This window comes from Acomys minous, assembly GCF_964271855.1.
Source record: "Acomys minous genome assembly, chromosome: 4".
Classification (NCBI taxonomy): Eukaryota; Metazoa; Chordata; class Mammalia; order Rodentia; family Muridae; genus Acomys; species Acomys minous.
The window spans coordinates 104106227-104130183 of record NC_140486.1 but is presented as its reverse complement, the minus strand read 5'-3'; the positions used below and the strand labels follow the sequence as shown (position 1 = coordinate 104130183).

General features: G+C 37.9%; 2 protein-coding genes across 4 annotated transcripts in view; one reads left to right on the top strand and one right to left on the bottom strand.

Moving 5' to 3' along the window:
* The window catches only part of SPAG16 (sperm associated antigen 16), an 819872-nt gene that overhangs the window by 591573 nt on the left and 204342 nt on the right, over positions 1-23957 (top strand). For all 3 annotated transcript variants that reach the window (XM_084779848.1, XM_084779847.1, XM_084779850.1), the window contains one exon: positions 11324-11450. In XM_084779848.1, coding sequence (XP_084635974.1) covers positions 11324-11450 — 127 coding nt within the window. The remainder of the gene's footprint in view (positions 1-11323; positions 11451-23957) is intronic.
* LOC311596429 (uncharacterized protein) overlaps positions 1-23957 on the bottom strand; it is a 40958-nt gene that overhangs the window by 11295 nt on the left and 5706 nt on the right. Inside the window, exons 2-3 of the mRNA XM_084779875.1 lie at positions 18930-19030; positions 1980-2120 (exon numbers count right to left, since the gene is read on the bottom strand). Coding sequence (XP_084636001.1) covers positions 1980-2120; positions 18930-18974 — 186 coding nt within the window. The 5' untranslated portion in view covers positions 18975-19030. The remainder of the gene's footprint in view (positions 1-1979; positions 2121-18929; positions 19031-23957) is intronic.

Below are 23957 nucleotides of genomic sequence, written 5' to 3'. Positions count from 1 at the left end.
GGGAAGTGCATTATTTTTTTTCATTTGAACAGAGTTTGTGCCTGGAGATGTGATGGTACAAATAGTACTGAGCAGATTTCATGGTAATAAAATCTATTTATTCTAACTATTAATTAGTGAACCTACATCAAATGGAAGTCTTCTGCATCCCACCCTTGCAATACTAATATCTTCACTAAAACTCTGAATAAATTGATACCAAAGATATGACACGTTGCAATCACAAATCCCAAGTGCCTATGAAGTGCCATCAAAGTAGGGTGCCCATTGGCTCACAAACGAAACGTTATACAGAACCAAAGTCAAATGACGCATGGATTATGCTGAAAGCAAAACACAAACAACCATCTGTGTGGTCTTCATTTTACCTGTCTTTGCCCTGCATACTTGAATGTAGAAGTAGGGTTGCATGTGGATATGTAGTTTATAGATGTTCTGAAACCTTCTAATCAGAGAAAAAGTTTATCTCTCAATATGAGCTTGGAAAACAAAATATTGTTATTGATGCTATTTGAGCCAAATGTGCGTAAACATTTACTTTATGTGCTAGTGAAGGAGTCCGTCCACAGTGTAGGAATAAAGACAGTTTTTCTCAAGACAGGAGATGGCAAACTCACGGCCACCAGAGAGACCATTATCCCAGAAGCAAAGCCACCTGGATGTCATCCACAGAAACCACTGGTGTTTGAGATACATGAATTAAGGACCAGCTCTCATTTCTTATTTCCTGCTCACTTTCTGCAATTGTATTTCTCAGTGATCAACAGAGGTGTGAAATAGCACTATAATGCAAGGGAGAGTTACGATGATTTGAGAGAGAGAAAGAAGAGAGAGCATCCACCCTCACACAACACATTAAAGTGTGTTGTTTTATCACTTTGGAAATCTATCTGGCGCTTTCTCAGAAAACTGAGAATAGTGCTTCCTCAAGACCCAGCTATTCCACTCCTTGGAATATACTCAGAAGATGCTCCACCACACAACAGGGACATATGCTCAACCATGTTCATAGCAGCCTTATTCATAATAGCCAGAACCTGGAAACGGCCTAAATGTCTCTTAATTGAAGAATGGATAAAGAAACTGTGGCACATTTACACTATGGAATACTACTCAGCTATTAAAAACAAGGAAATCCCAAAATTTGTGGACAAATGGATGGTACTAGAAATGATCATAATGAGTGAGTTAACCCAGAAGCAGAAAGAATCACGTGGTATATACTCACTTATAATTGGGCACTAGCCCAAAAGGCATGTCCCATGAAAGTCTTCACTTACCAGGAGATTGAGATGTGAGGACATCATACTGGGATGCTAGGTGAGAGAAATATGGGAGATTTGGGAAATGGAAAGATCCAGAGGGTCCTGGAAACCTACAAGAAGAGCATTGTGACATGTGGATCTGGACCCAAGGGGTCTGTTCAAACTACTGCACTAACCAAGGACAATACAAGCAATAAACATTGAACCCCCACTCTGATCTACCCAATGAACAGGACATTCTCTATAGTTATGTGGAGAGTGGGGACTGACTCTGACATGAACTCAGGTGCCCCACATTTGACCACCTCCCCTTGGTGTGGAGACCTGGTGTCATCCAGAGAGAGAGAACAAGCAGGCTACCAAGATGAGATTTGATAGCCTATAACCATATAGTGGGGGAGGAGGTCCCCCTTGGTCATAGACCTAGAGGAAGGGAATGGGGTGAAAGCAGGAGGAAGAAAGGAATGGGAAGATACAAGTGATGGGATAACAATTAAGATCTGAATAAATTAATAAAATTAAATTAAAAAATAAAGTGTGTTGATTTAATTGTTTCATTCTATTCCTAGTGATTGCATTCTCAGGGTTTTCTAGAGGAACATGGCTGACAGAATGAGTATATATTACAAAGGAGGGTTTATAAGATGGCTTTTTAAAATATAGTCTAAGTAGTCCAACAACAGCTGTCTGTAGGCTGAGAGGATCAGAACCTACCTGGCGGCTGCTCAGCGCCCTGCCGGGCTTGATGAGGTCCCAAGCTGGTGCTGAAGAGCTCAAAGATTCCCATAGAATCACAGGTCTTCCGTCCCTGTTGGAAGGGTACAGGATCTTGGTTCTGAGGTCAGTGGAGAATGGCTGCAAAAAACAGCCCAACAGGTCAGAAGCATTCCCCAGCAAGAAACAGAGGCAGGCACTGCATGATGTGTGCCTGTTACATGGACTTCTCTCTGGAGACAGCTGTTGCTGGAAGGGCCCTGTGCTGGGTATTTTTATGTCAACTTGAAACAAGATAACGTCATCTGAGAGAAGGGAACCTCAAGAAGATGCGTCCATAAGATCAGGCTGTAGGCAAGCCCACAGGACATTATCTTAATTAAAGATTGATGGAGGGGTGCTAAGCTTACTGTGGCTGGGGCCATCCCAATAGGTGGGTCTTGAAATGCATTACCTGAAGATGTGCCCACCACTGCCTGTTGCTATGATCTACAAAAAGAATTCTAGGGATTGAATAGACAGCTAAGCAGTTAACGGTACTTATGGCTCTTGAATGAGATGGGGTTCAGTCCCTAGCACCCATAAGGCAGCTCACAGCTGCCTCTAACTTCAGTTTCGGGGATATGATGATCTCTTCTGGCATTTAAGGACAGCACTCACATAGTGTATGTGTACCTACATGCAGGCACTCACACATACACGTAAAGCTAGTCCATTCTTGTGTCTACCTCTCCTGTAAACAGCAGGTTTTGTTCATATATTATTACTTGTTTAGTAGTTTCCTCTTGGTTATTTTCTTCTTTGTGCATGTGTGATGACTTTGTTGTTAGCTGATTTATATTTGTTTTTGTTTAGAAACTCAGTACTCTGAAGAATTTACAATTAGCACCAACTCCTTGTAGCATTTGAGGGCATTTCTGTAGTGTCTGTCATATTTTGAAATGCTCCCTCTTGGAGCTGGGAAATGGATCAGTCTGTTGAAACTTGTTTTGCACACCTGAGGATGTGAGTTCTATCCCCAGCACTCGGAGAAACAGCAAACTTACTGCTTGTGACTGTAATCTCAGCCACTGTAGTCAGGCAGTAAGAAACACTGTTTCAAAAAACAAAAAGGTGGTCAGTTATTGAAAAAGACATCTAGAGAACACTAACTTCTGGTCTCTGCCCCAGCACACTCTGGCAGCCAGTCCCGTTTGACTCCTTTTTCATGCCCTAGTGCTACTGATTATGACTTTTTCCTTTCATAACTATTTCTTTTTATCTCCTTTTAATCGCCTTTTATTTCCATTTCATGTTATCTGTCCATATCTCCTGAGGGAAGATTAGCTTTTGATGGTGTTGGTCTTTATTATATTTATTAGCTGAGTTTAATTTTAGGTGTCTATAAATCTATCATGATTTAGTTATTTCTTTCTAGGAATGTATTATGCAATTGAGTACCTCAGTTATTTATTCTAACTCTTTTTAAAATAAACATATGTAGGGGCTGGAATGATGGCTGCTTTTTCAGAGGACCTGAGGTAGTTCCTAGGGTTTACAACATTGGGTTTACAAGCACCTGTCACTCCGGTCCCAGTAGGTCTGACTCCTTTATCTGGCATCTGAAGGTGCTTACACATATGTGTACATACGCACATACAAATACAAGATAAAACATTTTCATTTATTTAAGTAATTTATTCAGATTACATCTCAATTGATATCCCCTCAGTTGTATCTTCCCTTTCCTCCCTCCCTCCCTCTTTCATCCTATTCTTCTCCCCTAGATCTGTGACAGAAGGGGACCTCCTCCTCCACCATATGATCACAGCCTATCAAGTCTCATCCTTGTAGCCTGCTTACTCTTCCTCTTACTGCCACCAGGCCTCCTCACCAAGGGGAAGTGGTCAAATAGGGGGCATCAGAGTTCATGTCAGAGTCAGTCCCTGCTCTCCACACAACTGTGGAGAATGCACTGTCCGTTGGCTAGATCTGGATGGGGTTCTAGGTTTACTGCATGCATTGTCCTTGGTTGGTACAGTAGTTTGCGCTGACCCACCTGGGTCCAGATTCTCCAGCCTTAATGGTCTTCTTGTAGGTTTTTAGAACCCTTGGGATCTTTCTATTTCCCCATTCTTCCTTACTTCTCTCACCTAGAGTCTCAACAGGAAGTCCCAGTATCTATCCCAATCTCCTGCTAAGTGAAGAGTTTCAGGGGATGTCTCTGTTGGGCTAGTGTCCAATTATGAATGAGTATATACCATGTATATCTTTCTTGGTCTAGTTTAACTCACATAGGATGATCATTTCTAGTTTCATCCATTTCCTTGCAATTTCAGGATTTCCATGTTTTTAAAATGGAATTTCCAATAATAGGTTCAACTTTATTAATACAATACGAATCTCTCATTTGAGTTAATTCTAAACTTGTCATTTGTGAACTTCTTTTTTTCCATTTTAGCTTCAACTTGTTTTGCTTTGTTAACCCACTGCAATTTTTAGATAATTGCAGCACTATAAGAAAATATGGCCTTTGTGATTTTTCACTTCTTGTAAAATTGTCTGGCACGATATATTTATTTTCACATAATTGCTGGTACTACATATTTATTAATATTGAGTTTTGTTTAGTTCAGATATTTTGTTGTTGATTTTGAGTCTTATATGTACTTTTTATTTCCCTTGCTTGACCTGTTATTTTGATTTATAAATCTGCAATTGCTAGGACTATATTAATTTCAATGTAGCTTAGTGGTAGTGTTTGCCTAACATATTTAAAGTTTCAATCTTTTGTAACACACACACACAGAGAGAACATTTTATTAAAAAGGAATTCTGTTTTGTTGCTTTCACCTCCTGTGCTTTCCACTTTCATTTTCATATTCTCTCTATAGAATTCAGCCCTGTAGCTACTTCCCTTGACCCAGGCCCCCCAGGCCCACAGCCTCCGGGCCCCTCTGTATCATAGATTTCAAATTAATGATTTAGAAGCTCTGCCTTGCCGGGTTGAAGCCACAGATCCAGCCAGTGATGTGCATCTGGATTCTAGTCCAGACTGTGGGGTTCTTTATTAAATGCAGATTCTCTCAGTTTATCACGTATAAAGTGTACTTTATCGCTTATAATGTGTAGTTTCAAGCAACTCTGGCCAGAAACTTCTGTTCAACTCTTGTCTCATTTGATTGGGAAATCATAACACTACTCATGGGTTCACAATGAGTTGGCTTTTATGCTCACCTGTCACAAATCTCTTTAAGACCCTGCTTCCCTACAGAAGCTGAAGGGCCAGTCACTTCTGAACCAGAGCTCAGAAGCCGTGGTTTCACCCATAGTACACTCCTGTTTTATCTTTCTTTTCCTTATTATCCTTTTTTCATCTCTCTATGGTGTGGACTAGAGACAACTTAATCTCTTTGTGGCTTAGTTTTTTCATCCACAAATGCAGAGAAACACCAGTTACTGATCATTTTGTTTCTTTTTCTTAGGGTGACAATGTTTGTATATATGAATAAATAAATACTTAGGACCCTAAGTAACACAGTAATTAATGAATTAGTAGAAGTTGTTGATATTATTATTATTATTATTATTATTATTATTATTATTATTATTATTATTATTATTATTTGTACTGATTTAGGTATATGCTATGACCCTGTTAACACAACTTAGTTTTCCTAGACCATCTTTAGTTGTATATTGTGAAATATGATGGAAACTTGACAACCTATGTGGTAGTAACACTTATCTATAATATTTATCGAAATACTCTACAGCAGCAGTTCTTAGCCTGTGAGTCACAACCCCTTTAGGGGTTGAATGACCCTTTCCCAGGGGTAGCCAGAGACCATCAGAAAGCACAGATATTTACATTACAACTCAGAACAGTAACAAAATTACAGTAATGAAGTAGCAACAAAAATGTTTTTGTGGCTTCCATCATCATAACATGAAAAAGTATATTAAAAGGTCGGAATATTAGAAAGGCTGAGAACCACTACGACACTAAGGTAAATGGTTTTGGATGATGCAAGTTTATATTTTTTTAGCTTTGTGATCACAACGCATTCTTCTAGAACTTCAGACTTCTTAGCCTTTCTGTGCATTTAAAAAGGTTATTTTGAGTCATATTAATTTAGCATTTACTTAAGTTCTTTTCAAGTCCAAGAAGATTGTACCTATATCTTCTATGATCAGTCAAAAACATTTAATCCTAACCTGCAATGCAAGAGCTTTCCTATAGGAAATTGTGCGTATATATGACTTTCCTTAGACTATCTGTATTATAGCCCTTTAACCCATATTGTAGGTTAATGTTTCAGTTTATAAATTCTGCATTAAACATCACACAGTCTCTCATGAATATATATATATATATATATAATGATATTATTGCTTTATGAAACAGTCTTACATTAACTGAAATTGTAACTGGCCCCATTAGCATTCCAGATTTTTTTTCTTACAATATATAAATATGGTGTGCTGTGAGAGAGATCACGGCAGTGAGCCATCTCCCTGCAGCTATCGACATCAGCTTGGCATCAAGAAGCCTCTAGCTGTCAGGCGACCATACAGCAGTGCAGCATGTATGGTCATCTTCTATGTTACATAATTGTTACAAATTCTACTTATTCATTTTTCTATTAATAAACCTGAATTTAATCATAGCTTCCTTAACTTGTATGTTTCGGTGTAATATTGAAAATGCCCCAGAGTATGACTTCTTTTTCTTTTAGGTTTTTCGAGATAGGATTCCTCTATGTAGTCTTTGCTGTCTTAGATTCTATTGGTAGACCAGGCTGGCCTTGAACTCACAGAGCTCTACCTGCCTCTGCCTCTCTGAGTGCTAGGATTACAAGTGTGTGCCAACACCCCCAGCTCAAAGTATGAATCTTTTTGTCATTGTTGATATTTGTCTTAAATTATCTTCAGTATATTATTATCATAAAATAGTTTGGCCTTGTGTTACATGCCTTATCTAACAAAAAGTAACTTCCTGTTTGTGTAGAATTTTTAAATTAAAGTTATTTATTTTAGAGTTAGGAAGCTGAACCAGGAAAGTCAGAAATTGTGACTTTTCATTTTCTACTCTGCATTTAAGCCACATTGCTAAATTCTACTTGTATTATTAAACTAATTTCTTATGACTTTTTAATTTTATTTATTGTCTATCATAATTACTATTTATTGTACATATATGAATGTCAGCTTATATATATCACAGTGAGGGTGTGTGTGTGTGTGTGTGTGTGTGTGTGTGTGTGTGTGTGTGTGTGTGTGTGTGTGTGTGTGTCTATGTGATCAGAGTACAACTTTTGGGGAGTAAGTTTTCTTCTACTATGGCTTACAGGGATCAAACTCAGCTCACCAGGCATTGTGAGTGCTGTTGGCTTAGATTTTTCAAAACTTACTTTACTTAGGGTTCTTAAACACTTCAACCTTACTTCTAACCCACCGACCAGAGGAAGGGGAGAAAGAAAGTTAACAGAAAAAAGCGGTTGTGGACCTGTTTAGACATAGTTTCTTGGACTAATTCCACTCTGAATCCAGAATCAGCACGAGTCAGCAGAAGTGGCTAGACTCAGCTGGAGTACCACGAGAAGTTCTCTAGAATGTTTCTGCCTGCGAAGTGAAGACTAGCCAAGACCAAACAAGAGTTGCAGGCTTTGCAGTGTAGTAATGCAGAACGCATCCTCCCTCTGTCCGCGGGGTTCTGTATAACTCCTTCCAAACATCATGTGCCCTTTAACAAGACAACTGCCAGAAAAACATCATATGACACAATTGAGTCTTCAAAGAAACCATAAGCATCCACTTCAGAGTGCTTTCTACCTGCTGGTCTATTCTGCTGGTCTATTCATTTATATAACCATTGTCTCCTTAACAGTTCTGTAATTTAAAAATATCCTTTAAAAAGCCCACAAAAAGAACATCATGACCAGTGGATATGTGTCCAGGGGGTGTCTGCTCAAACTACTGCACCAACCAAGGACAATACATGCAGTAAACATTGAACCCCTACTCAGATCTAGCCAATGGACCAGACATTCTGCATAATTATGTGGAGAGTGGGGACTGACTCTGTCATGAACTCTTGTGCCCCATATGTGACTACGCAGGATACCAAGATGAGACTTGATAGATAGCCTATGATCATATAGTGGGAGAGGAGGTCCACCTCGGTCATAAACCTAGGGAAGGGGAATAGGGTGAAAGCGGGAGAGAAGGATGAATGGGTGGACACAAGTGAGGGGAAAACAATTGAGATGTAATCTGAATAAATTAACTAAATAATAGAAAAATTTAAAAAATAGAAAAATCCTTTAAAATACAAATAGCCAACACTGATTACTCACTTCGTTCTCATTTGTCCAGTTAGTTAATTACTAGCATGTAACAGAAATTAAGCCAATCCCTGAGCAGAGCTGAATTTCTTTATGAATTCTGCCCTTGACCATTTCTGGATGCTACATCTTAGTCTTGGTGGTGAATAGGACCTAACCTAGAATTACATTTTAGAGACATTGCCAAAGCTCATGGGTTCACAGTCTTTTTAAGACTCTTACACAAACTCTCCCACCTTCAGAAAACATTTTCTTTGAAATCCTGTTTAGTTTAGGCTCAGTACCTAATGACCATCACTACCAAGGTCACCTTCTAATCCTGTACCATGTTTCTCTACCTCCTTGAGACTTCTCAAAACTCACACTCCAGTTATGCAGTGCTATTCTAGACTGATGTCCTCTTTTAAGGAGGGGTGCAGGCTGATGCCCTTCTAGTTTGACTGAGATGGGAAAAGGCAGATTCCAGAGTCTTTAGGATATTCCAATTTCTTAATAACTCTTCTATCATCTATATTGTTTCTGACTCAATATCATGAGAGCCAAAATTTATATCAGTCTTAAGACTGTTAAGGCTGTACTTGGACTAAACTAAAATATCACAATCAAGTCCTTGGTGGTATTAGTCACTTCTAATTTATTTAGTGTTTTTTTTTCCAGAGTTTCAATATACTACAAACAACATGATAGGCTCTCCATGTACCCTACTTGCTTGGTATAACTAACCTAACTAGTACCATGCAGCTATCAAATCTAAACATATCTGTCTTATTAAGTTATATTACATTCACCGCAGTACATCCTTAGTCATTACTTCTAAATTCCTAAGGCAAAGCAAACCACGGTGACGTTCTGATCACTGCTCAAAGGTTTGTAAATATTACTGCGCACTCATTTTATTGAATCATGTAGCACATCACCTGATTTATTGAAAGCATGGTATAAATTGTTGAATCATTTTAATATTTTTAAACTACTGAACATTGATCATTTGACAGCTACATCATCTTTGGGAATTAAACATTAAAAGCATTTAATATTTATTTTCACCCGATATAAATGAAGATACTATTTTTTAATTTTTTTATGTATTACCTCAAGGTTTAATACTCACTGTGATATGGCACATTTTTAAACTCATTTTAATTTCAAGTCATCAGACAAAGTCTAAGTCAATAAACATGCCTTTAGTGAAAGGTGCACCCAAATTAAATTCTGATTAAAACGTATCTACCATGTTCTCTAGGTTGAACAAAGATCCCATTTGTGAGTCTGAAGATGATTGAAAGTCTTTATATTTGGAATGAATTTTTTCTAATTTGTAACATTAATATTCCCGGCTAAGACTTGTGAACTCATCTTCCATTTGTCTGGAATGAAACTCACTAATTCCTCACAATTCTTCAAAATGTGTTTACATACTTGAGGACATTCCAAATTCTCTCTGCTCTTTTTAAGTCATAAGAAAGATTAAGGATCTCATTTGCTAGATTGGGGACATAGCTTTCATATTACTTTGCCCATGACAGCAGTTTCATAAATTGAAAACTAATGGCACACTACTGGTGTGTTTAGGGACATCAAAAGATTCCCTTGAACTCTTATTTGTAGAGGGTGTTCAGTTCTTACAGGAAGGATTTGCTCCTGGCAGTAACCAAGAAAACAGAAAATATGACCTTGGTTAAAATAACAAAATTGTTTAGTAATAAAGTTAAATGCCTTTAACACTTAAAAATTGAGGTAGAAAGTTTTTGACTTGACGGTTAAAAATCAAACCTGATTTCAACAGGAAATTGTAAAACCAACTTGAAAGAGTATGGGAGTGTGAGCAGTGATATGGTTCCAGTGTGATTAATTCATTGCATCTGTGAATAAGCAAAGAAGCTGAATGCAGAAATGATGAGGTTGAGTGTAGACAGAGAGCAGAAGCCCTCTTGCCCATCACCCCACCCCAAGTTACTGACATGGCATGGTCCTCTAAAGCTGACATTTTTCTGGTACGTCCAGGTCTAGACTTAGACTGCCACGGCCCTCCTGGTGGGTGTGCCCAGGCTGATCCCTACGCTGAGAAACCTCTGGCTTCTTCTCTCTATTACACTTGATTCATCTACTCTTCTGTTTTTCCTCTGCTGCATCCTAATACACCTTTTCTTCTTGTCCCAGTAAGCAGTTAGTAATTGTAATTGTTTTATGCTCTATAATATTGTTTGTTTTCATTTTTCCTGAAATAGCATAAACATTACCAAACAGATACCATCTGTTGAAAAATGAGCCCAAACATCTCTACTGAGAAGTTTGTCTAACAAACCACAATCATTATCATTTATCGGCAGCCAGTTTCACTTGAACCCAGTCAATCTCCTGACCGTTGCATCTATTTATCTTCCTAATTCTTATTTTTACTTCATTTGTGCCATCAATTATCGGTACCAATTAGTTAGAAGCATGTTATATAAAATTCCCAAATGAAGTAATTTTTCATATTTGTAGTTTTATGTGTCAATACCTTATACACATATAATTTGCATAATAAAACAATATGTTTATATTTTTGCCATCTTTTCACATAACTATAAGTAATTTCTAAAACTTTATCTTCATAATTTTAATGTAAGATTTCATATCTTAAGACTATACTTTGATGTAATTTTTACCCAAAATGAAAATATAATGATTTCTTTTTAGGTTAGAGAAATATATTTTTGTGACATTGGTAAAACTGGTTCAAAAATCTCATGTTTACATTTTTACTGTCAATTTCTCTGCCCCCCACTCTGGTTTTATAAGACAGGGTTTCTCTGTGTAGCCTTGGCTGTACTGGACTCTCTTTGTAGACCAGGCTGGCCTCAAACTCACAGAGAACCTTCTGCCTCTGCCACCCAGAGTGCCACCATGCTCGGCTTATGTATATTTCTTTCTTTTTTTTTTTTCTTTTTTCTTTTTTTTGAATCTCATCTCATTCAATGTTTATTTATTTTATTTTTTTATTAATTTATATTTCTTATATGATATGTTTTAAAGGGTCACATAATAGCATCCTGTGATGCCCGTGGAGTTACAAAGTTGTGGGACTTCCGGAAGCTCATTCCTATTGTGTCTATTGATGTGGGTCCAAGCCCCGGCAATGAGGTGAACTTTGACTCAACAGGTAGGATCTCTTTTGTGTCACTCTTGTCACCAAACTAGTGTTAATATTTTTTATCCCAGATGCCTGTTTTCCTCTTAAAAATTTTGGTAGTACTTTGAATGTAATTTTGTTTTGAATGTACCAATTATAGTATTTTTAGTTTAATCAAAATCATGAGTCTTATTATGAAATACTTATATTGATCACATAAGGAAATAATTAACAAAGAAAAGAAGAGATATTAATGTAGACACACCATAGGCTTGCTGACAGCATCATAAGTACTTTTAAAGCCCATAGCCCAGAGACTTCTGCCCAGGGTAAGCTAACTGGGATTCCTGTAACACAAGTAACTGAGTGGAGAAAGACAAAATGAGCATGAAACATTTTATTGGGATAGTTTAATTATAAAAATTAATAAATTGCTGTAATGCTCTAGAATGTATGTACATATCCATCTATTGCTATAGTTAAGTATTTTATGCTCTATAAAATTGATTGTAGCATTTTCTGAAATAATGTAAGAATTATCAAGCAGATAAAAATACTTTATCTCTACTGACGATGAAAAGAGTAGAATCTGCTGGTAAGCAAAGTGATTCCAATTGTCTACTTGAAGACTAAAGTTCTGCTGCATTTCCGTCTTTAATTATAGCCTCTATTAAATTAGGAATGAACAACAGATCTTCCTTTTATAGTGTGATGCATGTTTAATATTTTTGAACTTTTGAGAATTCCTCAAAGACTTTGAGTTAATTGTGATAGATTAAAATCTCAATATGACAAAACTTCAGTTGTTAAGGAAGAAATAAGTATATAAGAAGAAAAGATAATACTTTATATTTTAAAAAAAATAGTCCATATTAATTCTCTAGTACAGAAACATAAATATACCAAAAATAATTCTGCAGTCATAAGATTGCAGATTGTGTTTTTTGGAACTGGTTTTTATTTAATTAATATTAAGCATCTGAAGATATAAATGGAGTATGTTACATTTTCAGTGTACGTGACTATGTAACTGACATTGAAAGCCCATAGTTTTTTAGTTACTGCATGTGGTGGTATGAGTGAGTGCTGTTTAGAAACTACAAGTATGCGTGTCCTGGATATAAGTGAAAATTTCAAAAAGAAAAGAAAGATTTTTAGTAGTATTTGACATTATGATATTTATGGTCTAAAAGAATTAAAAGAGCAGGCACTCTGCAGAATAAGTATACATCAGTGGAATACTGTTATAGGTAAGATATTAATATTTCAGGGTAATGTTCAGATGTGTATATCTGCACTGGCATCAGATCTCCACAAAAGTTTCTACCAAGGTGTAATAGACACATCACATGCCAAAACCCATTTTGATTATCTTGGGCAGGCCTTTAACTACTTGTGTCTTTGAATGATGAACATTGAATAATAAGACCTAAGGCTGTACATTCTAATAATAGAAATTAAAGGCTTTTAAAAAAAACTATTGCACAAATAAAAATAACTATTTTTATTGTCATTATTACATGTGTTCTTGTTGACTTTTTATTGACTTTTGCTTTCCAATTGGAAAATTCTTTATACAGCCAGGCAAACATGATTTTAAATAAATATTGGCAACTATCCTCTGCTGCTCAAGTCAATATATTAGAGTCTAGCTACAGCAAATAAGTTTTTTCTCCTTGACTGCCAAAGTCCTTGTCATAGACCAATGCTAAGAAAAGTCTAGAGAATCAATGTTAGAATGAGAAGAAACATAAAAGACAGATACTACAAACCTGAGATCCTGTTATCGGGCCAAGGAAGCATAATGTCAGTCCAACCTTCCATCCCTTTGACCATTTCTTCAAGGAACATGTTAATTAATTTTATTTCAATGTGCTTGAGAAATTACTGTCACAAGGCTTTTTTCATTGTATAATGAGAAATCTGAGCTTCTCTACAGACATTCTCGATGACCCTTTTTTATTTTTATTTTTATTTTTAAATTTTATTTTATTAATTTATTCATATTACATCTCAATGGTTATCCCCTCCCTTGTATCCTCCCATTCCTCCCTCCCTCCCATTTCCCCCTTACTCCCCTCCCCTATGACTGTGGCTGAGGGGGACCTCCTCCCCCTGTATATGCTCATAGGGTACCAAGTCTCTTCTTGGTAGCCTGCTATCCTTCCTCTGAGTGCCACCAGGTCTTCCCATTCGGGGGATGTGGAATGACCCTTTTTAAAAGGTTAAAATACACCTAAAATTGGGTAAACTAGGAGGAGTCTGTGGTTGAATCAAAACATGGGTAGGAAGATTAAAAAACTATCACCAAGTATAGTACTGGGGACTTTGTTCTTTGGAAGAGAGTAAGAAGGATGATGAGCTAGAGCCAACCCAAATTGTAAAAAGGATAAGTGATCTTTGCTGCTTCCTATTTATCTGGAATAAAATATTCAGTAAAGAAATGTAGCAGAATTGCATTATGAAAATATCTGAAGTATAATGATAAAATCAAGTCTGACTTAATAAAGTCAAAATGTGTACTCATCTGAACATGATGAAATTTCTATTTATTCACAGAGCAAGCTAATGCTTCTATGGTATAATGATTCCAAAAAAGCAAGAGAATATTGACCTTGCTAAAAATAAAATACATTTACCAAGAGCACACACACTGAATTTTATGAAGCCAAATTCCATGGCCAAAATTTGTTACAGTGTTAACCAAGGTGTTATTCAACAGAACTTCAGTAATGAGTCCTGTTAGAGACAAAGCTTTGTCCAACTGCCTCAACTGTGCTCCAGACCTAAGAGAAAGTCATTGTCAATAGACATGCACCATCTTGGTATTATGTAGAGCATGGGGATGTTTGGATAACATCTTGGCTAAGTGTGTTCAAACAAGAAATATATTGCTGTTATATATTCTAAGTGATGATCACATATCTGGGTCAGTTTCATTGAAGGGCATCTAGAGAAAAGATTCTGTGCTACCGTCTCTGTAAACTCTGAGTCATTTATGTAGATACTGGCTTTCTAGTGACTTGTGGAACTCTGCTGGATAAGGCTGAAATCTGACATCTCCGGATAGCCATTTGCACCCAGTCTAAGATTGTAGACTCCCTTTACTAAGTGGAGTTCTCACTCCACCCGATCTGTAACCCCAGATCTTATAAGGAGTGTCATGTAGCCCTCAGGGAAGATCCAAGACCTGACCCTTACCTGATAAGAAAAACAGTTTAGCAAACACCACCCTGTGCTAAGGAGAACCTACTCTCCAGCAAATGACCTTTAATCATACCTAGAAGTTCTTCCCTCTTCCCATAGGATAATTAAATACTGTGTTTTCCTTCCTGTGATGACATCCTGTGCTACTACGCATAAATGAGGTACTGAGCCACTTCTTGTAGAGGAAGTATCCTCGCACTCCTAGTCCCAGAGAATCAGACACATTCACCCACAAACCCCTTCGTGCTACACAAAGTGTATAAATAAAGACTGGCTGCTGTGCCATTTCTCTCAGGTGCTCACCATTCCTCCACTATCACTGTCTGAGACTCCATTTATTCTTGGGGAGACCTGCCACTAGTTGCCCAGTGATCAGGCGGAGATGGTGGGACTGCCTTGGCATCCACTGGAGCCTGGTCCACTGCCACTGCTACCTCTATGCTTATGCTGACCACTGGTGAAGCACCCGCCTGTGCCTGTATCTCACCAGACTTGCCTGCAGGCAGGTTTCATCTGATTTGTCTGCTGTGCTTAGCACAGCATCTTAAGAAAGGGCTATAACACTTTTGGTATCATCATGGCCTTGTGAAGCTCCTGAGTCTCCACTGCCTTCTGATACCAGCAATCTCATTCTAGAAAAGCTAAACTGTAATACTCCATAGAAAACTCATCTTTAACCTCCTCCGGTGAGGCTGGAAACCTAGCCTAGCACCCAGGCCAAGGGCCTCACCCTAAGTTCTCTAAGTTGCCCCTGAGTGAGAAGCTGAGAAACAGGACCTTGAGACCTTTGATCGCAAGTGCCTTCCATTCTCATCCACAAGCAAGCAGTGCCTGGACCAACTCATAGAGAGTGCGATGCTGAACAACAGTGACTGAAAATCTAACACAATGTAAGAAACAGACTGAAGATCATAATGGGACTGAAAGCATTGTCTGCACTACTCATTTCAAATTTCATGAATAGAAAACACATAATTATAAGTTATAGGCAAATATTTTCATTTTAGATTTACAAACGTTTGTTCTGGGAAATGACTATCAGCTTTACGATCAATACCCTTATTGGGGCATCATTTCTAACATGTAGGTTTGATAAAGAAGATGTAGGTGCAGAATACATACTACAGTTCAGACTCGGGTTTAATAACATCTTCACCATGACATGCTTTAGCCCTTAGACAAATTATTTAATCACCGTAAACACACTTTCCTCACAGAAATAATAGATTGTTGTCTTAGTGTTTAATGGTGATACAAAGGGATAATGGTATCTTGCAAAAAGGAGACCTGAGTCCTGTCTTTTACCATCATCCTAAAGCTGGAGGAGACCTCAGAAATCATCTGTTTGTGTGTAGGTAAGGCATCTAAAGTGGGCCAGTCAATGGATAGAAGATGAAAGGCTAAACTATTGTTTTTACATAATATTGAGAATATGCTGAAATGGTTAATAAGGAATGATTTATGTTTTATGAAATGTACATATATTTTTAAACATTTGGGCATGTGTAAATCACTGTGTGCGACTTTGCTTTTCCACTGCTGAATCAGCCACTTGCACATTTGAAAAAAAGAACTATATGTGGCATGGCATTATTTGCATAAGGTTTTATTTACAAGTACATTGCCTGTGACAAATACAGATTATCTATGTTTATAGATATATCCATATATTAGTATAAACTTATAACACCATATTTGTGAGAGGATAAATATTCCTTTCTCATTAAGCAAAGAGCCTCCCGGGAATGTAAAACAACAAGATTTTGTGAATATTCACTATCTAAATAATATCTCTCACTTGGCATATTTAAAATGTCATATGTGTTTTTTTATTCAAACTTTATCACTGTTTCAGAAAATGTTAAATGCAATTGCATGGTGAAAGTAATAAAAGTGAACTGCAAGGATTTATATATATCCCTTTCTACATCTCTCATTTCACTGTGCTTACCTACTTCAGCAGTATTTTTTTTTCTGCTTTGTAAAAGGTAATTTGAGCACATTTGTAAAGAAGTCACATCTCTAGAAAACGCAGAGGCTGAACTTTGAGCCAGATGGGGGCTCTCCTTTGGAAAGCCTGTAGGTATCAGATGATTCAAATGGGCAAAGTATCCCAGACCTTGGAGAAAATCCCAAATGTTCCCCATGAGTAGAACCATGCCAAAAACACTAAGATGGGAGACAAAAAAACAAAACCTTTTTGTTTTGAAGGAGATGAAAAGTAACAGATTGCCCTTACCCTATTTTTTTTTTCAAAGCAAAATATCCCCAAAATTCTTTGGCTCAAATTGATTGGTTTAGGTTAATGAAGACTACAGTGTATCATTCTGTATTAAAAATTTTGTTTTCTGACCAGCAGTAATGGCACCCACCTTTAACCCCAGCTCTTGGGGAGGCAGAGAGGCAGATCTCTGAGTTTGAGGCCAGCCTGGTCTAGAGAGCAAGCTCCAGTAGAGCCAAGGCTACACGGAGAAACCCTGTCAGTTTCTGTTTAAGTCCCTGGTGAAGCACAGATGAAGAAATAACCACTGGTTTGGAATTGGTTTCTGTTTGTTACTTTTCCTCTAATATGTAATGGCTGAATGATTTCGGTAGAACTGCTAAAAATTTCTGAACCTCCATTCCCTCACATATGCAGTGTCAGAAACCTGTATGATCTCCGACTCCAGCTATGACTGGATACTAGGAACTGGCCAGAAATAGTTCCAAACAGTGGGAGGGTGGGGTCATGTAGGCAAGAAATTATTGAAACAATAGCAGTTTCCAAACACACAATAATGGTTCCTGAGAAAGTGTGAATCAGGCAAGCCACAAGACTGACCCCAGAGTAATGCCCAGATTCAACTACCACATTTTACCCCAAGGATGGACAGACTTACAGGCCAAACATAGCAGCCTCTGGGAGACTGAGGGAGGAGAGCAGCGAGGGAGAACTTGCCTTGGAGGTCAGGGAAGCTCCAGTCGCAGGACAGAGCACAGCAGGGTGAGGGCAGCACAGAGACACCCCTGGCTCTTCCACTCCCTCCACTTGCTAGCTGAGTAAGGATTTGTGCACCAGAGCTTAAGGGTAGAAAGTCTAAAGGCATAGAGGAAAAATTTCCAGGAGCCACACAGGCTCATGTAGGAACAGCTTGTGATCCCCCAGCCAGACTGGAAAATTCTGCAACTCAAAGACCAAAAGGGAGAGAAGGAATTGAAAAAGCACTCCTCAGTGGGCAACATGGCCTCTTTATAACAGTGTAAAACTTGAGAATTTAAAACTCATCATTATTGGCCTCTTATCAGAAAATAAATAAATAAATAAATGCACTAAGAAAGGACACTCGGGAGAGAACTGCGTTCCTTGTGAGGCAGGTCATACCTCTGGAGCCAGTCTCCCACTACTGTCTTTTCAGTCATAGGGGAGGCTCACGTCCTATTTAAATCTGACTATAAATTTATACTGTTGTTCTTGTGGCCCTTTACTGATAAAGAAACTGAGAAACCAAAACTTTATCCATCTCATTGTGCAATGCTGTTCAAATGTCGGGTTTGTGCTCTAAGCCAGGCAGTTTATACCCTGATATGTAAGTTGTATATTCTTTGATCTTTCCAGAGCAGAATGCGGTTCTCTATTGATAGGTGATATAAGTCTGGAGATGTGACTCATTTGCTCTAAATGCTGGAATTCCCTCACTAATAGTCTCATGAAGATGGTTTACATGAAGCTGACTGAGAACCACATCCTTATTAGCATTAATTACCAACTAGTAAAAAACTATCAAAAGATGATCTCAGATGGCATCAGCCAAATTCCTTACATGTCTTCTGGGCAACCCAGACACTTGCTCTTTCCTACTGAGATGCTGGATCTGCAACCCCACAGCAAGAATCACTTCTTATCTGCTGAAACATCTAGACACCTCAGCAAACTTGTACACAGGTTGCATGGCCAATCTGAAGTCCTGGGGCTTTGCATAGGGTCTCACATTTTCACTATCCATTACACTTAATGGTCAAAGGCCATGTGAGTCATGAGAAAGAATATAAAGCTATTTTTGTCCCAATTTCAGCTCTGTGCTCATTCTTTCTGTCTTTCATGCTCAGATGAAACCTAGTTTTTGTGTGCCTCACACAGGACATGACACGCAATAGGAACTTACTAAAAGTTATAAATAGCGATGGCTGCGTAGGTGATGGTGGAAGTTGGAACAAACCCTAAAGCACCGCACTTGCTAAGCATGCACTCTGCCACTGAGCTGCACCCTCAGCCCTCTTTCACATCAGCCCTGGCTTAATTAGAAATAAATATTAAAAACTTACATGAGAAAGGAAGGGAATAAGCCAACTTCTTTTATGCTTCAACATTAGGAAGAGGGAACTAATTCTACAGCATGGATTTCCTGGGACACAGGGCCATCAGACTAGAGAACAAAATACAAGGAATGGATGAACACAGGACCCTGGTCTGTTATCTTATGGTTCTATTATTTAATTTTGGTTCCACAAGTCCTGTTGAACATAAAAATCCATTTTTGTTCTTAAGTGAATACAGATGATTCTGATACTGGGCCAAGAAATGAGGAGAACCTAAGGAAATCAGATTATAGCCCTTTGTGTACATAGGCGGAGTGGACACCTGCAGGGACATGTGTATCCCTTTGTGTGCACAGGCAGAGTAGACACCTGCAGGGACATCTGTATCCCTTTGTGTGCACAGGCAGAGAGGACATCTGTAGGGATGTGTGCCTCCCTTTGTGGACATAGGCAAAGTGGACATCTTTAGTGACATGTGCATCACTCTGTATACAAAGGCAGAGTGTACACCTGCAGGAATGTGTACAGCCATTTGGGACACAGGCAGAGTGGACACCTACAAGGTAGTAGATTTTAGGATATAGAGTAGAGCTGGGAGGGGAAGTGTTTGGCATGCATAGATCTCTCATTCATCACAGACCTTTTGGTTGGCTTTATTTCTTCCACTTGGAAGAGTTTTGAGAGCTTTAATTACTTATTTGTATTAATACATTTACATGCTCTTTCAGTTCTGTGAAAACTGCTTCATTTAATTATTGTAAATTGGAATTTATATTAAGAAAAATTGGAGTTCCATAGGGACAGGCTTCAACCTTTCTCTGTAATAATAGCCATTTCTCTCTCTCTCTCTCTCTCTCTCTCTCTCTCTCTCTCTCTCTCTCTCTCTCTCTCTCTCTCTCCCCCTTCTCTCTCTCTCTCCTCCTCCTCCTCCTCCTCCTCCTCATCTGTCTTATTATGTTCTCTGATAAAAGCACCTTAATTTTCTATCAGTAAACACAAGAAGTAACATGCTGATACTAATGTGAATTTCCTTAAAATTTCACTTAAAGACACATTAACCACAGATCCATTAATCTGTGGACAGTGGTCACCAATGCAAAGAATGTTGTGGCCATGAGCCTGGATTGCTCTAACACCTCTTCTGATTGGTCGGTGACTGTGATATTCATTTATTAGCTCGGTATAGACTGTGATTCCAACAGTGGGTGATCTATACTGAAAACTAAATTTCATTTGAAATTCACAATTCATGATGGATTTTTCTACATGGGAATTTCCTGATTTCTATTATGATTGAAAGGGGGTGTAATTTATCTGATGATAGCATCACTGCACAAGCATATAAGGGTTCCTACATGGGGCTCTACATAGTCATAGCAATCATGGATTAGGAATCCTAACATGCACATTTCTTTTCTTTTCTGAATGTTGACTGAATTGTAAAGTGCATCTGGAAATTACAGACATCTCATGAGCTAGAAAAAGACATGTGAGGCAAACACAAAGTCAAGATGGAAGGATAAAACCACTGTTGTGAGGTGTGAATTTGTACAGAACTTCTAATCCTTTCTTCCTCTTATCATCTTATAGATGATAAAGCCCAAAAATGAATTTAGTGATTTCATCGATTTCATTTATAATCTAACTCCTAGATAATTTATTCTACATTTTCCTTGTATTTAGTATAATTAAGACACAATATCTAATTATATTAAACATTGAAATGCCCCTATATGTTATTTACAACATGAAAATGAACCTTGAAAATTAAAAGTAAATTTTTCTTCTTGGCTTAGAAAAGGAACAGGATTTGATACAAAAATCAAGGTACTTTTTTTAGAAATAATAAAAAAAAAATGAGCCTTGTCCACCCGGACCACCTTGTGAAGTCAGGCACCACACTGAGACTTTAAACTCCAGCAGAGTTTGCTCTGCAGGATTAGCACCACTCCCAATCTTCCTGGGAGACCCTTCTTTTTGCACTGAGTAGGGGTTAATGGAAAGACTCACCCTGAGAACAAGTTAGTACTGAATGCTGGTTCCTAAATGAGAACACCTATTCTGCTGCCTTGAAGGGCCAGGGAACATCTCAAGGAAAGAGAGCTCAGATACTGTATATCCAGAGGGTGGGGATGGGTCCTCTGAAACTGTCGTCTGGATGTAACACACCATTGTACTCACCAACTCACTGCCACAGTGGTATCCTACACAAAATTAAAGCTGTAGACACTTCATTAAGTGTAGGGAGGGGTTCTCAAGTCCCTGCCTTTTGCCAAGGGACTATGGGAAGCTACTGGTTTCTGGAGAAGGGAATGCCATCTACTTCACTGATGTAACCACTGATAAATTGCCTAAGTTCTGTCAAATAAGTCCTGACCATGTTCATGAAGCAACCATTTCTAAACTCAGCAAGTCACATACACAAACAAAGTGAAGAAAGCTTGCTGGCAAGAAGAGGAGTTTCCTCAGGAGATAGGACTGACTGAGAGAGGACAATGGGGACTAAAAGTGACCCAAATCCGTGCTCCAAATGTCAATGGCAGCCATATTCCTCAGAAAAAAGACCTGTTATCTCACATATGTAGCTATAGAAATTTTGGCACAAAGATTCATACATTCTAGCACAATAAAATTTCAGTTAATGACTTAGTCGAAGTCTTCCTATAGACACATATAAGAATCTGACATATTCTGCTTAAATCAGAACAGAGATAACTACTTAATATTTCCGATTGCAGCACTGTGCAACTGCAGTCACCTACTGCAGCGTCCCTTGCAGGCATCGCACAAAATCACATTTGGTTATTTCCTCAATCTTACGTAGTATTTTAAACCAAGTAAAGTTGCAACTATGTCTAAGTTCTCCCCTCAAGAACTACTATGAGGCATATTTATAGCAGGATATGCAAATATAGCCAAAAGACACTTGAATTGCTTTGTTGAATGAATAAAATATCTGTTTAGAAGTTCCTTATAAGGCTTGTTTTTGTAGTTCCATACAAACAATTGGAATGAAGCACGTGCCCCAAACCTGAAGGATCCTCCATTGGCATCATTAGATGAATGAAGATCTTCTGTGGTGACACAGTAGAAATATTTATAGATGCACACGTGTAAACAAATGAACAGTGTGCTGATATCAAATTATTTTCCACCATGCTGAAGCAAAAACTTTATAAAGGTTTGTATCTATGAATCAAATGTGAGGGGCAAGTTGTATCTATACTGACCTCATTTAGAAGTAGTAACGGGCTATGATGGCATGCTTGCTGACATAATGAAGACCAAATGCATCTGTGAGCATAGGTAGCTTTGAAGTATGGCAAATTAATGGAAATGTGTTTGTAGAAAGCAATGTGAAACAGCAACACTTCGAATTTTTCCAAGGGATGCAGTTTGGGAACCTAAAAGGAATTGCTTGTATTCATCTAAAAGAATACACTAGATATTAGTTAAAATTCAGTTTACACATACTACATGGGCCAGGGCCAGTAACTGAAGACTTTGCTTTCTTTTTAATAGTCTGTTATACAAAATTGAATAGATAATCATCTTTAATCTGCCAAGATGATACTTTTTAATAGGATAATCCTTTGTGGGAAGTTGCAGTTCAACAGATGTGCAAATCAAACCAGAACACACAGCACACTCCTTCTTCATGGAGATGGAGCAGGAACAGTTGGCACTTGTGACAACCTGCAGTTCTGGTTATCTGAAATTGAATTTCAAGCAATATTCAAATATGATTTGCTCAATCTGATTGAGCTCAGAAGTGGCTCTCCTCACTTGTAATTTAAAGAGTGTAAGTAAAAATTGCTCAAAATCATCATGCATCATCCTCTCCATTTCGTGCCAATATAGAAAAGGGACAAGAAGAAAATCGTGTATTTTTAAAATGAACACCGAATATATTTGAAATAATAAAACTGATAAACATTCCTCATGTTCACATTCATATTTTTGTTGTTGCAATGGTGGAAAATATGTCAACTTAATTAAGAATTATTCTTCATAAGCTTATTGAGTGCCTGGTATTGAACAAAATTTTGGGCTATAGCGGTGAAGAAGTAGATGAAATTCTATGCAAAGGAAATTGCAAGAGTATCCATGATTTCAGGGAATAGCAGGAAGTGTTGCTAAGTATATTCTAAGCTCCTCCTCTTGTGCTTTGTTGTGTGTGTCACTCCAGTGCTGTTTGTAAGGAAGGGTCCCTTGTGGCTGTGACTGGAGGGAGAGAAAACTATGGACACTCAGAAGATTGACTAGAAGCATCCATCTCTGATTAAAAGATAGTTGTAATAGACCGTCTTTACTGTGCTCATCACTCTCTTTTCTCGTCCTTTCCCAGTTTTTGCACAGTGTATCATTTTTCTATAACCATGTGACCTTAGGGACCACTTAACTTCATCCAAATTTAACTGTAACCATGGATACTACTTTTCTCCCATTTATACTTGTTTTCTACTCACTTCTTCCTTTTTAGTTGAAACTCATTTTTTGGTACCACACACAAAAAAAAAATCCCAGTCTTACTTTTCAAGGTAGAATACATGAATGTCATCAAATATTATTATTTCACCTATTTGGTGTCTCATCTTTATTTCTTAGTTCTTTTATTCTTCATAGAAGTTTCTACTTATATATAGCTTTTAACATCTCTATAGCATTCATTAACATTCCTGCTTTAATTATATACCAAATTCTTACACTTTCCATATCAATGTATTTCTATCACTTTTATCACCCTTCTCTCCTAGGAAATCTCTCCCTCTTTCATGTTACCATTTACTTACCTAGTGCATTACTGACACACCGTTCCCTAGGTTTCCCTAGGTTTCCTCTAAACCTACTGATTCAAGGTATTCTATGCTAAGCACTCTCCTCTCAGTCTCGCTCATTGGACAGTTGCAGTTATCTTCGTAGCAATCCCTTCTTCTAGAGTCTGATGTAATGGCACTGGGTATGGATGCCACTGATTTGTTGAGAAGATATAGTTTATGGATGCACTATTTGTTGGTCTCCTGTCAAAAATAA